The sequence below is a fragment of the Schistocerca gregaria genome, chromosome 10 (assembly GCF_023897955.1).
Source record: "Schistocerca gregaria isolate iqSchGreg1 chromosome 10, iqSchGreg1.2, whole genome shotgun sequence".
Classification (NCBI taxonomy): domain Eukaryota; kingdom Metazoa; phylum Arthropoda; class Insecta; order Orthoptera; family Acrididae; genus Schistocerca; species Schistocerca gregaria.
In genome coordinates, this window is record NC_064929.1 from 82,042,766 (window position 1) to 82,060,610 (window position 17,845).

At 42.6% G+C, this 17,845-nt stretch overlaps 2 protein-coding genes across 27 annotated transcripts in view; one reads left to right on the top strand and one right to left on the bottom strand.

The window, feature by feature from the left end:
* The window catches only part of LOC126293318 (poly(rC)-binding protein 3), a 559,120-nt gene that overhangs the window by 415,007 nt on the left and 126,268 nt on the right, over nt 1-17,845 (bottom strand). The gene's annotated exons all lie outside the window — the stretch shown is intronic.
* Nucleotides 9,149-9,691, top strand: LOC126293203 (uncharacterized). The gene has a single exon (XM_049986329.1). The coding sequence runs from the start codon at nt 9,149-9,151 to the stop codon at nt 9,689-9,691; it is 543 nt and encodes a 180-aa protein (XP_049842286.1).

A 17,845-nucleotide genomic window follows, 5' to 3' on the forward strand; every position in this document is an offset into this window, starting at 1 on the left:
TTTTTATTTTAATCAGATCACGTCTGCATTAAGCTTCCGCTCTCGAGAGACAAAAAAACGGATAGAGAGAAAAAAAAGAGTTACAATGTTAGTATTGTCTCTGCCGTCGACCGCTCATACCGCTGCGACGGTATAATTTATGCCTGAGGGAACGAGTGTAGCGCGACGAAATTCAAAGTCCCGCTACAACCCCCTAGAAAGAGCCGGCGGACCCCTAAGCGGTCCGCGAACCACACGTTGGGAAGCCCTGCTATCAGCCATAGATGCCCTCTGGACTTGCGAAGTTGACAGAGTGAATACGTAGCTCATTAAACAATGCTACTGGGGCGACTGGGAAACCCTGACGAGTCCGAGTTGTTCCGTAAGTGTACGTCAGCGGGCCAAGATGTCGGCAGTGGGAGCAGAGTGCAGCGTCGCGTCGGCGCCTCCGCCACGCGGGGAATCTGTCGCTGCCGGGGGGGCAGCATTGCTATTCGCGAGCACAGCACAGCCGATGCCTGCGCCGGCACGTGACGGCCGAATTCCCGCAGCCGGGAGGGGGGGGAGGGGGGGGTTGCGACTACGTGCCGCGAGCGCAACACGTGGACGGCCCACAGGCATTCCGGGCGCGCCTGCCCGGCCGGCCGCGGTCTCACCTGCTCCACGGCGACGCTGTGTATCCACTCAGCTACGCGGACCCCTCGGCTAGCGCATAGCGAGCATCCCATTACCCATTTGCGAATAATGTACGAGGGCGGACCCAAAAGAAACTGGACTCCGAGGGCGCTGCCACTCGTAGTGCAGGGTTCTCACGCTAGATGGTTTCATGAAACAGCTGTGCAGACGGCGTCAGTATAGAGCTGAACGTGCAAGTGTGGTATTGTGTTTCTCTCTGACTGTTGACGGGTTACCTCTGCGAAGTCGTTATGGCAACTTTAAAAGAACAAAGTGTGTGGGAAATTTTGTTTCCTGCTTAAAAAAAACTGCAACGGAGATACACCAAACGCTTCAGGAAGCTTTCCAGGAGGACGTTATGAGCCGCACACAGGTTTTGTAGCGGTTTGGCCGCTTTAAACGTGGTGAGATGTGTGTTGAAGACCGAGCTCGTTCTGCACTCCCTTCAACATCGCGAAATTAGGAGAACACTGAAAAGGTCCGCCAAAAGATCAAGGAGATCGACCAAATTTCAGCAGAGACAGGAATCCGTTGGAGCACATGCCAGAGGATTTTGAGTGAGGATTTGCACATGAGACGTGTTGCTGCTAAATTTGTTCCGCGCCTTCTCACACAGGAGCAAAAAACCATCCGCACGAGTGTGTGTCAGGACTTGAAAACAGAGATTGCACTTGAACCAAACTTCTTGAACGAAGTCATTACAGTGGATGAGATTCGCTGTTACTGGTATGACCCAGAAACCAAGCAAGCGGCAAGCCAGTAGAGGACTCCCTACACTCCCAGGCAAGTGAGGTCAAATGTGGAGACGATGTCTTTTTTGATGTTCGTGGAATTGTGCATCGGGAATTCGTACCGCCTGGCCAGACTGTTAACCAGCACTTTTACTTGGATGTTTTAAGGCGTCTGCGAGAGGATATGGGGAGGGAACGCGATCAGGTGACTGGTTTCTGCATCACGACAACGCTCCAGCACAGACGGCCTTACGAGTGACCCACTATTGGCATCTCAGATGTGGTCTGTCATTCCCCACGCTCCGTATTCGGCGGACCTAGCCCCGTGCGACTTTTTACTATTTCCACGAATGAAAAAAAACCTGAAGGGGAGCGTTTGACGATGTCGAAGCGGTAAAAACAGCTTCGCAAACGTCACTGGACAATATCAAACTTTAAGAGTTTGAAACATGCTTCCAACAGTGAGAAAGAGAGATTTGTCAAGTGCATCACATGCAATGGAGAGCATTTTGAAGGTGACTGAAGTAATTTTGTAAAAAGGCTTATCATTAAATGTTTTATGACAACAATCCGGTTTCTTTTGCGTCCCCCTCGTATACTACTTGTATATTTGGGGACCGATAAGTGGTAATTAATATGGGGTGCCTCCACCCTTCGCGTATATGAGAGTTTGAATTCTGCTCGAGACGCTGTCCAGTGAGGTGTGACTGTCCCTGGAGGAATGGTAACCCGTTCTTCCTCAAGAGCGCAGAAACCAGACGGTACTGATGTTGGATTCTGGGGTTCTAAAGCATCCCAGAAGTGTTCCATTGTAGCATGTTTGGACTCTGGGCACGTCAGCTCGTTTCAGGGATGTTGTTATCCACAAGCCATTGCCTCAGATGGTGCACTGTAATGTTGATACAATCATCGTCTCTGAACTATTCTCTACTTTTCCGTCGTTAAGGATAGAAGCTGAAACAATAAATTAAAATTTGTGCCAAGGCTGGAACCTGGACCTACATCTCCTCCTTATTAGGAAAATGTGTTTGTAGCAATGAAAGGGTGCTGTAGTGGATAACACAGCTGCATGGATTACCTTAGGCCAACGCCCTCCTTAACAGGGAACTCAATTCACGCCTCAGCCTATCTAGATTTTCCTTCTTAAATCTTCAGTATTTTCCAGGCTCCGACTGAGAACGGGGAAAATCAAGATAGGCTGAGGCGTGCATTGGGGTTCGTGTTAGGGAGGGCACTGTCCAATACATGTCTGCGCAGCTGTGTTAGTCGCAACACCAGTTGTTAGTAGACAACACATCTACCTAGTAAGCAGGAGACCTTTGTTCAAGTCCCGACATTGGTACCAATTGTAGTTCATTCCTTAAGATTCTATCCTTATCAAATTTAAATGGAGACTCAATATGGCTCCCCACAACAGGCGGAATTAGCAGCACTCCAACTGCTGGGATAGAAGCTATGTTGGACATGCCGCCACTACACCTTCGGGTCAAGATGGAGGTAGCAGCTGGTGCATACAGACTGAAAACCGGTAAAAATTGGATCTCAGTAGGATAACCATAATCGCACACTAAAATAGTGAGGTAAATACATGAATGGCTGGGGAAATGCCGACTGACTATACAATAACTCCCAACTGTTTCGACAAGCTTTACAATATAATAATTGTAAGCAGGGAGCAGTGGGAAAACAGTTCGACACTATACAGGGGACATTGTCTGGTTCACTAATGGGTCGAAATCAGACGAAGGCACTCAGGCCGGGGTGTACGGGGTTCAGTCAAGACTAGAAAAATGACTTCGGTATTCCAAGATGAAATTACTGCAAACAGGGCGTGTGTGGAGGAGAATATGCGTAGATGCGACAAGGACTGTAGAATCAACATCTATTCAGACAGCCAGGCAACCCTGAAATCATTGGCAGCTCCTGCAACAAGATCTCAAGACTGTTGGAGAATGTCACAGGGCTCTGGCAACACCTTCTAACATACAGGCCTCCCAGCCAAGACGAGTAGGCCATGTGACGTCACTTCCACTAGGCCAGTGGTGGAAAGACAGATTCTGCTACAACTAGTGTTACTGCTGGCCAAAACTGGATCTAATAGCCATAACAACCACGCAACAAAAGGCATCGTTAGAATACATTGTTCGTTTAATTGAAAATGGGTATATGAAGCACTGCAAGAAAAAGTAGCGCCGTTTACAAAGCAATATGCGATAAGAAATCTGCACCGTGAGACGCTGTGCTTAATTTGTGTGGATTTACCTTTATAAGCAATTCGAAATTCTGTGTTTATGTTGGCTAACCTACCCGGGAAACAAAACTTGTGTTCTGTTTACTTTCAAACTATAGTGGTTGATTCGTTGAAATTACGTCTCCGTTTAACTCTGAGATTTGATTTAATCGTTCGAAATGGTGTATAAGTGTTGTGTTCCACGTTGCAGAGGAAATTACGAAAATGGGCCACGAGTAGCGGTGTTTGATTTTCCTAAAAGCACTGAACTACAGCAGAAATGGATATCTGCAATACATCGTGAAAATTTCCCGGTTACACAGAATTCGAAGGTAAGCTCAGGTCCTTTACAATTCAGTTAGATTGCCTCAAGGTGTGTGTTCTTTAATTTAGAGAGCGGGCGCAACCAATCACATATTTAAGTAGCACGCTCTTTAGATGTTCATTAACAACGTGAAATCGATTCATTTCATGTCGTTGTCTAGAAGGTCAACTACATTACATACATTACTGAGTCACTGGAAAACTGATTTACTTATGCAAGAATAGCTTTAGCCTTTTAACCTGAAATACCGAGTGAACAATAATCGATTTGATCTGAAGGTAACTGGCACTAATCCCATGTGTTAGCATTAGTCCCCCTCGGGATTATTACATGTAGCTGATAAAAGATTTTCCCATTATTTCAAGGTCTGCGAGCTCCACTTCACTGAAGACGTCATTCTCAAACATGGTGAATATTTCGACAGTTCCACAGGGAAGAAATATTCTGTGCCACTTCCAAAACCTCGCCTTTAAACAGGAGCCATACCATCCATTCTGCCTAACTGTCCGAAGTAACTTCCGTCAGCTTCGTGTTCGAGGGAAAGTGGAGATGAGAGACGAAAAGCGTCTAGGAAATAGAGACTTAGAAATAGCTATTGCAGCGGGTGTAGCAACTCATGCCCAGTATGAACAGGAAAGACATTATGTGGACTTTAATGGTTTTGTTAAGTTTTTAGTGGGTATCAAGCTGCCTAATGACTGACATCTGATAAAGTCAGAAAGCTCCACAACTTTTGTTCTAATAGACGTCAAAGATATTCCTACGCTTTTGTGTTCTGTTGTGATGACTACTGACATGAGTATGTCTTTATATGAAGGTAAAAGTGTCATCTCAAAACTTGGTACAAGAAAGTTCCCTTTAACTATAAACCATTTATATGAGTTAATTAACACTATTGATAACTTGGAGAACTTTACTAGGAAAAACAATGGTAGCACTGGAAAAGATCACTTGCTATTCGTTACTGATTATTTGAAAGATATGGCAAAACATTTTGATGAGAGTGAAAATAACAAAATAAATTTTTATGTGGGCAATTGAATCTAATGGGAGTCCACAAGAGCCATTACAGATACACCACAAATGAGTCTTATTTCACGCTTTTGCATTAGTTAAATGAGCGTTTGTAATTAAACTTTTCACTGTGACAATATCGCCAATATCTATGCGATCATTGATGAGCCACTCATGCCGCAGTGAATTACATTTTTGTCCCAGTAATAAACTTATGATCTCTACAATAATTTCGTCACCCTGTCTGTTAACTGTTACAAAGTATCTCCGTTAGTGTCATTTACTGACTAATGGATCTAGGTTTCTGCAGCGAAGTTTTTCTTAACAAGTAAGATTTTGCATACGATTTTAAACGCAACAGAAGGAGATCACCCTGTGTTATAATCAGTGTGCCACATTGCGCGCGATATCATACAAGGGCGGCACAATTTCTCTGTAAAGAGCAAATTTAACGATCAGTGAATTTGTTATGGTTTCACGATAGAAATAACACGTTCATCGGCTCTAGCGCACAGGCTGTTAGCCTAGCGCTGATGACGTCATAGTTCAGCCGTGAGGCCTGTGTATCAGAAGACATTGGCTCTGGCGGAGCTAGGGGGAAGCGAAATGGTAAACCTAGTGTGTGTCCGTGGCCACTCAGGGATGGGTGGCAATGACCAAGTCGACAGATTGGCCAGGAGGGGGGCAAAGATTTCATTCATTGGACCGGAACCTGTCCCGACGATCACCAAGGCTACCAAACTACAACTACAGAACTGGCTTAGAAAACAGCACGTAGAATACTCGACCAGGTCTATAAACAAAAACATGGGAAGGTACTGATGCCTATGCCGTGTTTTAAAAGAAGCTCTGTAATACTTGGCTTGAACAGGAAAGAGTTTAAACTCATGGTTGGACTGATGACTCGCCATGAGAATAAAAAATAAAAAAAACTTACATATAATGGATATAACGAAAGAAGACCCCAAACTGTCGGATCTGTGATGAGAGTGAAGGAACTGCATCACATCTAATCTTCGAATGCACAGCATTGGAGAGCAAGAGACAATTTTCGGGACAACTAGACCCGAAGAAATTGCGTCTAACAAAAAACTGGTGAAGGGACACCTTGCACTATTTAAGGGCACTGGTTGGCTTTACTAGATATACAGGGGGCGATACCGCAAAATAAACTGTTTCGATGCGGGCACTGGTGGCTTAGACCAAAGCTGTTTTAGCTTCCCTGCCTAAATCAAATTAAAAAAAAATCAATATGCCTCCAAGAGTAAGCAATTTTACCAATTCCTCTACTGTATGCAGTACACAATGCGTGTTCATTACCTTCCAAATCTAGTGCTTTCTTAGGTGCAGTAAAGAGACTGCACTCTAACCACGAAAGCACCTGCACACACTAACACCATCTCATGTGTTCTTCACATTACACACGATGACAAGTGACGTCCTCTAGACTGCTCTTCTCGCAACCTCAAGTGTCAGTCAGCGATGACTACAGGAATGCAGTGGTGCTATACACGGAGGTAACCCGGTTCGAATCCTGGCGATGGTAACGATTTCTTTATGTATGAGCCATATGTTAAGTTTTCTTATGTTGAGGGTCAACTGCCACTCGGCACACCAAGCGTCGATCCTGTGCAAATCTTCCTGCATGTTGCTACAATTTCCTATAGTCGGACTTCTATGTTTACTACAGCATCATCCGCTAAAATCTTCGTAGAACTTCTGACGCTATCTACTACATAGTGTGAAAAGTAATGGTCCTTTAACACTTCCCGGGGGCATCACCGATCCCCGATGTTGCTTTTACGTCCGTTCAGAATGACACGTTGGATTCTGTTGGCTAGAAATTCTCCAATCTGGTCATACAGTTGGTCTGATATTCCGTACGCTCGTGTTTTGTTTAGTAGCCGGCGGTGAGGATCAGTAACATCTACCTGGGCGCATTCCTGGCTCCTACAGAGGCGTTTTCCAGTGTCCATAAATGTCATAGTACGTTCCAAAATTCTACAAGAGATCGACGTCAGTGACATAGGTTTATCTGGCTACATACTATCTTATTTTTTATAGCTATAGACACGCCTCCACCACCAGCGTTCAACCTATCTTTGCAACGACATTCCACTGGGACTTCAGAATTTCATTGCTAATAATTAACCTTTGGTTCCAGCCAGCTTTCTGTCCCAAGAACTATGTAGGCATTGTTAGCGTTTATAAGCAAGATTATTTCTGAGACCTTTCCATAGACACTCCCGCATTTAACTAATCCTATATTAACATTTTCTTTCTCCGATTTGCTATGACGAACGCTACTCGTCTAAACTCAGAAGGCATCTTACCGGGCCAGTGGAGGCATTCAAGTCAAGGGCTGAGATAATCCTCCAGTTGTCAATTTTCGAGAAGGCACGAAACTTATGTAGCTGATGAGGAGTAAACTCGCTTAGATTTGGTCTCTCCTTATTTCCGAGCTTGCAAAAAGTTAGCTCATTATTTCACTGGCGTAATTCAAATTAGTTGTGGCGTGCCTCTTTGGAAAGGAGGTCTCACACTGTCAAGCTTAATTAATTTATGAAGTTTTTGATAACTGAGTGTTAGGTACAGCGGTTACTGATGTATGTTTAAATTATCATAAAAAAAGTGGTGTGGCGCGGTACATGCGGCCATGGTCTATCTGCTGAGGATTCAAGGACATAATCCCCTAGCCCTCCACGTGTTCGGAGTCACCACTTGCTCACCGCACCTGAAGTACGTGCCTCCTATGACAGATCAGCTGCAACTGTTTTTTTTTAATACTGATAATATCCATACCATACAATATACCGAAAGGGTATTGTTTCACAGAAACGAAATTGCCCTTGGGCACTAACTGCTCCCAGAACGAAGGATAAAATCATATACTCGCTGGTCAGTTACACTTCCGACAACAAGTGTTTAAGGAGCTGCAAGGTTACAATTTTCTGAACATTTCAGAACGAATGCTCTTTTATTGAAAAGAAGTGTTACAAATTTTCTTTTTAAAATTGTTGTCTAACTGATTTTTATTTTGCTGAGGTTAGAAATTCTTGTTTTTCTTCGTGTTTGTTAATTAAATTTGGTATTTACTCTATTAATGACAAATTAATGTTTTTTGAACATTCTTATGATTCAGAAAACATGTAAAATAAACAACATTATACGTAACTAGAGTGAAATGTTGAAGCACTTAAAATATCGTCTTGTAAAACGATATTCCATGTTTTAAGAAAAAAAAGAAAGGAAGCAAGATTAGTGTCACTGCAGACTCAGTCCACGCCCAGACGCCGGGAGGAAACTGTCAGAGTCCTTACAAAGTAACAATCCAAGAATTTACCTTAACCCATTAAGTACCAGTGTCCTATTTTGAGGACAGAGCACACACACAATTAATTATTATTTTGCTACTATTACTGTTCTACGTCGTTTGTTGATGCTTTTTATAACAAATGTATGCTTACAGGAAATTAAAAGCAATAAATCCTACCATTAATTGATTATTGAATGCTAAGCCACACTTTTAGTTATTACAGGTATTTACTTTATCGACAATTTAGTAATATTTGAAATATGTGGCAAAGATCTTTTTGTGATTATTTATAGTAAACAATGTGTGTTTTAAACTACTTGCACTGTTAGCTCAATTGGAGTTATATTCATTGTTTTCCGTTGTTATAAAATTTGGTGTACTCTAAATTGGACACTGGGACTTGGTGTTATCATTCCAATTATTTGTATTGCTGAATGTACGAATACGAAACTCTGCTACTGCTGATGTATTTTCTTTTTAGAACGTGGTAATTTTACCAGATTTTGTTGCTAAGGTAAGTAACGACCCCTCTTTTGAGGATATGAAGTTACTTTGAAATTTACAGCGTATTATGTAAGTATATTTATGAATATGTTACCCACTAGTAAATAATACAGTTCCGGTTTCCAGATGGACAGGTATTTACACACTCCCTTTTCTGTAGTTTATGCTAGTGTATTATTCTTTCTTTCATTTTGTTTTATTACATTTTATTTCATTTCATTTTATTTTATATAGATTATAATGGCCTTCAGACGAGATAGATACTTCACTAATGAAGAAATAGAAAAAATAATAAACAGTGACGCATTCTATAATGCGGTGTCAGATGATAAGGACCAAATTGATATCACCGTATGTCCTCCTAAGTATACTGTATGACCGACGAAGAAGAAGGTCCAGGCGATGTTACTGGAACCGTGGAAGTCTCAGATGTGCCAGGGGCTATTGAATTACATTATGTTGCATCAGAGAATAACGAAGAAACTGTATATAAAACTTCACTGCCAAGTACATCCCAAGTTTCCAGAAGTAAATCGAAGGAGAGACGTCTTACTGATGAGAAAAGCAATTGGAAAAAGACACCTCCAATTTATACAAAGCTGTCTCAAACTAGTGATCAAGACATCAGCACAAAGAGAGAGGAATTGAAGGAACAACTTTCTTCCCTGACTCCGAAGGAGATGTTCGAAGAACTGATGAACGAAAACATATACGTGTTCAGAGTGAAAGGAACTGTGAGATATACAGTAAATATGAAGAATATGCAGGATTTCATCCTCACAGTTGAAGTAGTGAAGGTCTTTGTCGAATTTCTTCTTTTTGCTGGCTACCATAAGCTTCCTGCTGAGAAGCTATACTGGTCTGAAGATGATGATGTTGGCATACCAACAAAGACAGCTATGTCAAGGAATAAATAACAGAAGTTGAAAACATTGCTTCATTTTCAAGATAATGTCTTCGCCAATGAAAACAAACACGACTGTGGATTCAAAATTAGACCTCTTGAAAATGATAAATGACTATTCAAAAATTTGGAATATTTGAGGAAAATTTGTCAACTGACGAAATGATAGTCAAATACTATGTACGAAGTGGGCTGAAACAGTTTATCCGAGGCAAGCCTATTAGATTTGGCTATAAGTTGTGGTCTCTTTGTGGAGCAAGTGGCTACTATTTCAAATTTGATTTATACTGTGAAGAGGATCCAGAAGATACTGCAAGGGCGACCTACTTTTGGGATCAAGAGTGGTCCTAAACATGCTGGACTTCATCGAAAAACCCGAGAATCATTGTGTGTACTTTGACAATATCTTCACTAGTAGAGATCTTCTGATTCATCTGAGAAATTTGAGTTTTCGAGCAACTGGGACTGTCAGAGAGAATCGATTTGGTGACTGTCCACTACTGAGCAGCAACGAACTGAAAAGACAGTTCGAGAAAACTATGACTACCATTTCGACAGGAATGGTAAAGTCTTAGTTGTTCGATGGCGCGACAACAGATGCGTTGCAACTGGTACAAATTTTGACAAAGTTGAACCTTTGGGAGCAGCTACGAGGTACAGTAGACAAGCAAATAAGAAGACACAAGTGCAACACAGTGCCGTTTTGAAGTCGTATAACGCGTACATGGGAGGTGTTGACCACCATGACTGGTTAGTTGGAAAATATGCGATGGTAATTATAGGGAAAAAATGGTACTGTGTCCTATTTACACGTATGCCGGAAATGGCCCTCATAAATGCCTGGCTCTTCTACATACTAGTACGTGAGAAAAATGCACTGGATTTACTGGATTTCAGACGTGCTGTTACAGTTACATACCAGAAATTGGACACTGGGAGACCGAATACTGGACGTTCAATGGAATACCCATCAAGTCAGTTGACAGTGATACCAGAGATCAAGTTTGATGGAATTGGTCATATGATTGACCAAAGAAGGACGCAAAGACTATGTGAGAGCTAAATGCAACGGGAAACCAAAAACATAATGTGTTAAATGCCATGTAACACTGTGTGTTATGTGTTTTGTGCAATTTCCCAAGAAATAAATAGTTAAGACTTGAATACAGTTTAGTATGCTATAAGATACTGTTAGATCCCAGCGTCCTATTTTGAGGACGGCCTATTGTGGTTCATACACTATGTATATAATAATTAAGGAAATAAAAAATTCAATTGTTAAAAAAATAATTTGGGTCTTAATGGGTTAAGCGACTTGAGAAATTCAATAATCAACGTCTGATTTTCAGAACCCATTTGAGCAAAATGTGGTCTCAAATACAAAACGATTGCTCTTCCTTCATTCGAAATGTTTAGCCAACAGCGGAATTTTTATTTTATAGAAGCCGAAGCTCGGTCACATATTTCGAGGGAACGGAATTATCTTCACCGCCATTTAACTCAAGGAATTCATTATTCGCATGTATTATATAAATCTGAAAGAGACACTTCATTAACTTTTCTTTCCACTGGAGTGTCATTAATTCCCTATCACTCATGGTCACAGTTGCCGAGTCAAACGGGGATTTGTAAGTCAACGAAACTTAATAAAATTGCAACAGAAGCACTTTCAAAGCGAATTTTTAACATTACTAGATACCCAAGTAAACCCTTTTAAAGTTCGTTGAAAGCACTAGACTCGAAATACCCATACAGAGAGAATATCACTATGATGATTATGATGATGATTGGTTTGTGGGGCGCTGCACTGCGCTGTTATCAGCGCCCGTGCAAATTCCCAACCTTTGCTCAGTCCAATCTCCCCACTTTCATGAATGATGATGAAATCATGAGGGCAACACGAACACCCAGTCATCTCGAGGCAGGTGAAAATCCCTGACCCCGCCGCGAATCGAGATCTGGACCGTAATATCGCTCTGCATACTGTTTTCTCCTGTTCTAAGTTAGGTATAAATACTTCTTTGATGTAGATTACAAAGCTGCACATTTGCTTCATTCCCTTGCAGCAAAGTGTTCTGGGAATTTAGCTTTTCAAATACAGTGAGACAGACCACTTTAGCAAAAGCTAAATATTTCCGCCATTTTATGTCAGAGGTTGGTGTTCCCATTCTGTGGGTATATCTTTCCTCCCTGATGCTAATAAACATTTGGGTGAAACAATACAGCATTGCGTTCAAATCCATTTCTTTACAAAGGAATCTAGAAATTATACGTTTCAGCGGTTTTGTTTAGATTACTACTATCGCGGTTTATGCTACAATCTCAAGCAGTTTGTGAAAATTTCACAGAGGTTCGTGAGAGTCCACAAAGATTCCTATGCAGGAGCTACGAAAAAGACAAATCCATTTTCCACCCGCTCCATCATGATTTCGGCTCCGTGTCGTTTTCAGTTGCTTATTCAGAACCCTTCGTGAGTGCATACGTATACAGCTGATTGTGCGAAACAAATGACTGATGATAATACAGGTAAGGAGGAAGATGATTTTTCGGTAAATCTATGGCTATGGCACCCGACATGGAAAAGGTTTTTGCTACGAATATTTGCTGTAATCCAGCTCGACTTCCAAATACTGCATAAGCAACATCACAAAATATTCAAAAGAATGTATCCGAGGTTATTGTACTTTTAGTATAGAAACTACTAAAAATACGAAATGGACTTTCCGCAATATATATTTTAGCCAAAGGCACTTAGAACAGGCGCTGTTCTCGAAAATTGGTCCCATAAGCATTGTACCAACTACGATATTTATATAAATCTGTCGCTTCATCTATTTGAAGGGCAAATTAAATGAACTTGTGGTACGCGTGCCATTCCGTCTTCTTCAACAGTCCATAAATGCGAAGGACGCCTGGTGACGCATCTGGAACAAGAACGACATCAGAAAAACCATGTTCTCCGTAAAATTCCGCTTTCACGTGTACTACAGTGATGGTCCGGTACAGTGGAGACTGCAGTCATGCAACCTGCAATGTTCAGCAGCATAGTGGACAAGCGCCAAACGTGGTATTTTTGGATGCCGATGGATGCTACATGCGATTTTAACTATTCGAATCGATAGTAATTTCAAGGCCGACTGTTACACGACGAAGTTTTAAAGCAAAGTCATGTGCCATATTTCACAAGGGTAATGCCCATCAACTAATTCTCATATGCAGCGATCATATTCTATGTATGGCGAGGACAACCTTCAGTGACTCGTGGGCAAGATCTGTGTCGTTAACCGCGCTTGCCACCATGTCACGTGACGTACCAGTAGGGTTCTTAGCGCATGCAATCAAAACCACATTGTAGTATATGTTAATGTTCATAGGATGACGCACCTATCTGAATGGCACCGCTTTCCCGACACGGCACACCAAGAAATTAGGCCTCAGAGCACGCGTTTTTGAGAGTAAATTTTTCATCTTCACGCCTTATTGAGATGCTTATGTTTATTTGTGTGTCTTAAACACTGTTACTTTACAATAGCTGTCTGAAAAACTTCCGTCCGGCCCGCGCATCGTCCGCTGCCCATCCATGTTCTACTAGATTATCTTTACTACTGGTATGTATTGTACTAGATCAGTATAAAAATGCGTTCAGTCACATGTGTCCTTATCACATACTTGGATGTGATCCGGTTCGTAGTCCACTTTGAACAGCAGGTCGACCGGTAACGGGCTGTGAAATTCAATTCCAAGGTCGTAGTGCTGCAGAAGAATGCTGAAGACTAGATGGGTAGATGACATAACTAATGAGGAGGTATTGAATAGGATTGGGGAGAAGTTTGTGGCACAACTTGACTAGAAGAAGGGATCGGTTGGTAGGACATGTTCTGAGGCATCGAGGGATCACCAATTTAGTATTGGAGGGCAGCGTGGAGGGTAAAAATCGTAGAGGGAGACCAAGAGATGAATATACTACGCAGATTCAGAAGGATGTAGGCAGCAGTAGGTACTGGGAGATGAAGAACCTTGCACAGGATAGAGTAGCATGGAGACCTGCATCAAACCAGTCTGAGAACTGAAGACAACAACAGGCACAGACATACCATACGGGGCAGTCAAATGAAAACCAGATGTACGGGGGAAAAAGTAAGTAAACTGATTATTGCTTCAAAAGAAATCTCCGTGACTTACTACACTTATCCTGCTGTGAGAAAAATCGGTCAATGCCTTCATGGAAAAATGTTTGCGGTTGCCTACAGAATCAGGATTCAACCCAGGCGTGCACCTATTCGTCCAAAGCAAATCCACGGTCACAAATGTCTTTCTTCAGTTCTCCAAAAATATGGAAATCGCGTGGGGAGAGATCAAGACTGAATACAGGATGTGTAAGGGCTACCGAGCGAAACTTCTGCAGCGTACTCTAAACGACCCTGGCAACAGGTGGGCGGGCATTACCCTGCAACAGAACGATGCCGTCCTTCAAAGTTACTGAGCGTTTGGACTTCATGGCACACTCCAATTTTTGCATAGAGTCCACGTATCACTGTGCGTTAAATGAGGCGCCAAGTTCCAGAAAGTCAATGAACAACGGACATTTGGACTCTCAGATTAGGCAGCAGAAGTTTCTCTGGGAAGCCCTTACATATACCGCATACAGAGGTCCGGTCTCTCCCCACGCCATTTTTGAGAACTGAAGAAAGACATGCGTGGCAGTCGGTTTACTTGGGAGCAAGACTGGGCCAGTCATGGTTCCCTAGGCAATCGCAAACATTTTTTCACGAAGGCACTGACTGTGTTATCTCGCAGTGGGATAAATGTGTTATGGGGATTGCTTTTGAAATAATAAAACAGTTTACTTACCTTTTACCATCTCTCTCTTTTTCATCTGACCTCCAACGATCATGCCTAGAACAGTAATGATGAGTTTAAGCCGAGTTCAGGTTGAAGGAGGGCTGAGTGTTTAGAGTTTAACGTCCCGTTGAGGTGATGGTCCCATTGGAAAAAGGCAGTATAATAAAACGGCTGCGCCTGTGAAGAAGAACCCCTAAGCGAACTAGGAAAACCGAGATAGCTCGAAATCTGAATAGATTTCAAACCGCCATCCGCGAATACGAGCGGAGTTAACCAGTGGGCGCGTTCGCGATCGTTCGGGTTGAGGACTGCTTTTGCGCAGGGAGCTGAGCGCAGAGTGACGTGGTCCAGCACACACACACACACACACACACACACACACACACACACACACACACACACACAGGCTGCGCGCGCCGCCCCCGCTGCCGGCCAGATCGATAGCCCAGCTCGCTCTGTCAGCCGGCTCCCCTAGTTGCCAGGCGAAGCACCGCCCGTTGACGACACAACTGCATGCTGCTGGCCGTACAACACTAAACCCACAGGAAAATTACTTCCACTGTCACTGAAGAAACCTGTCCTAATTTCACGCAGTTAACATACCCAAGTCTTCGGAATGACCATACATGTACATCTACATGCTTACTCTGCAATTCACATTTAAGTGGTTGGCAGAGGGTTCATCGAACCACAATCATAATATCTCTCTCTCTACCATTCCACTCCCGAACAGCGCGCGGGAGAAACGAACACCGAAACCTTTCTGTTCGAACTCTGATTTCTCTTATTTTATTTTGATGATCATTCCTACCTATGTTGATGGCTGGGTGTTGTGTGATGTCCTTAGGTTAGTTAGGTTTAAGTTGTTCTAAGTTCTAGGGGACTGATGACCATAGTTCTCAGAGCCATCTGAACCATTTTGAACCCTGTGGCGAGTATTACAGGAAAAGGAGCTACACTCGATCCTCGCTCTCCTGCGTTATGTACTTTTCATGGATAAAGCCTGTTTCACCCGAGACGGAACGCTACGTAGTCGCAATAGCGATATCTGGGCGAATGAGACTCTCCACGCTACAGCTGTGAAGAGCCATCAACATTATCAATCAACGTGTGAGCAAACGCTGTCTATGGTCATGCACTAGGACCATTTCTTCTTCCTGCCCGATTAACTGTACCAGTGTACTCAATGTTCATCAAAGACATGCTACCCAAGTTCCTGGAACACATCCCACAAATCGTCAACGGATGTGGTTCCAACATGGACTCCCTCACTTTGGACTGAGGGTTCAATAACACCAGAATCTGAAATTACCTGAGAAATGGATAGCCAGAGGAAGTCCTGTTTCGTGGCCAGTGCATTCACCTAATATCATCCCACTTATTGGTTTTTGTTACGAGACGCCTGTCGACGCTGAAGATGATGTCCTGACAAGAACTTTGGCTGCCTGCGACAAAGTTCATACATCGGAGATATCAGAAAGGTTATGACAGAACTTTGTGCGAAGATGCCGTACCTGCACTGGCGCTGAGGGACGCGCCATTTCTAATAATTGCTGTAACTGTTGCACCTTTCGAAACTTATGCAGATAAATGGAATTCGTTATTACTGCACCGTAGACTTGTTATTTTCAGGCTCTCTGACATCAAGTTGTATGTCCCGTTAGTAGTTCACCAACAGCGGACATTATCTGCGGGTATCGGGGAGTATTCATTGAGAATTCTGTATGCCAGAAGTCGTTGGTTTGAATACTGCGCGAGCTTAAGACAGAACTTGAGTACATTTTCGCTTATAACATTCGCCTCGCTCATTTCTAGACTAGGGTCTCTTATTTCAAATTGATACATTTACCATTCTCTATCATTCCTGAAATTTTGTATCGTCACCACGTAATCAACCTGCATAAAATCTTTTTGTTACATGAATGAGGAAGAGTAGTAGTTTTATACGTATGCTGCTTTTGAAATCCATTTCGGATTTCGCCACAGGAGCCAAGAAAACTATTTGTATCATCGTCATCCCATATTTTCGTGTTCTCCCACAACGTTTTCCTCCCCGCTCTGTCGCAGTCTTCGTCTTTCTTCTTCACACATTCTTCGCTCCAAAATCAAATGTCTCTAGCTTCCTCTAGGTCTCGTGCCGTCTGTTATGTCATGGATGCTGCCAATTCCAATACTTTTAACATATCCACGCAAGCTGACATCGTCTTTCCATGCCCTGTTGCATGGGCCTCTCTCGGTGTTCATTCCTTGCTCTGCCCATTCCAGATGCTTTTCTCTTACTTCTTTGATGCTCACATTCCTGTTCTCATTAACCACGTTTTTGGTACATACGCGACTACTGGAGCATAATATACTAAGTACAACAATTGTTGGCTTTCCGACGGCATATATTTGCTTCAGACTTAGACTTCTAACATTTTGCAGGACTTCATATGCTTGTCTTCCCCTTCCGCTGCTGCTGTTTACCATTTCTTCCAATATCTTCATGTAGTTTAAACTTTCCACTTTCTTTAGTACTTGTGGTCTAATATATCCATTGATACACTTATCTTATTCTTCATTTATTTCTAACTTCTTGGCATTACATTTCAGTCCATACTGTCCCACCACTTCTTCTCACACATGTAGCATTTTTTGTACCTTCCCTCCTTTATTTCCCCACACCATTAAATCATCTGCAAACAGAATTACTTTCCTATTTTCATCTATTCGCGCTCCCACTCCTGGCGTTATCCACAACGGCGATGAAAAAGGGACGGTGCACTCCACAGCTTCATCACATTTTTCTTTTCTATAAAGTCTGTACTCTCCCCTTTTTACAGAACTCATACTTCCTAGTTATCTTTTCTTTCCTCTTATCGTAGTCAGCCTTCCTATTCTGACTTTCTGTGGGGCTTCCCCAATCTTGCTTGTTTTTGCAGTATCATCCTCCTCCTCCTCAATATCTAGGAACACCATTTCTAAATTCTTACCATATCCATCGCGACTCTCTTGGAGCTGCATTAAAAGAAAATTAGATCTACTGTCCTGGTGTAAACCCGTAAAGTTCCTCTCTCAGCCATCCTACTGCTATCTTCCGTACTCTCTTTTACAGGATATTCTCAAATAATTTGACAGCATCACACACCAAAGTACCTCCCCTATAAATTGTGGCATTGCTTCCTCCCATCATTCTTCAAAATTGGCACGATGCTTCCCTGATTTCCAGTCTTCACTTGTCCGTTCTTTCCATACTGTTTAGTAACAGTTGTTCTCGTAATTTCCACTATTATTACATCCAGTCCAGGCGCTTTGCCTCTCTTCTTGTCTTCAGCGCTCCCTCTAC

Excerpts from the sequence above, each read along its gene's own strand:
- LOC126293203 (XM_049986329.1), top strand. The coding sequence starts at position 9,149 with ATGACCGACGAAGAAGAAGGTCCAGGCGATGTTACTGGAACCGTGGAA.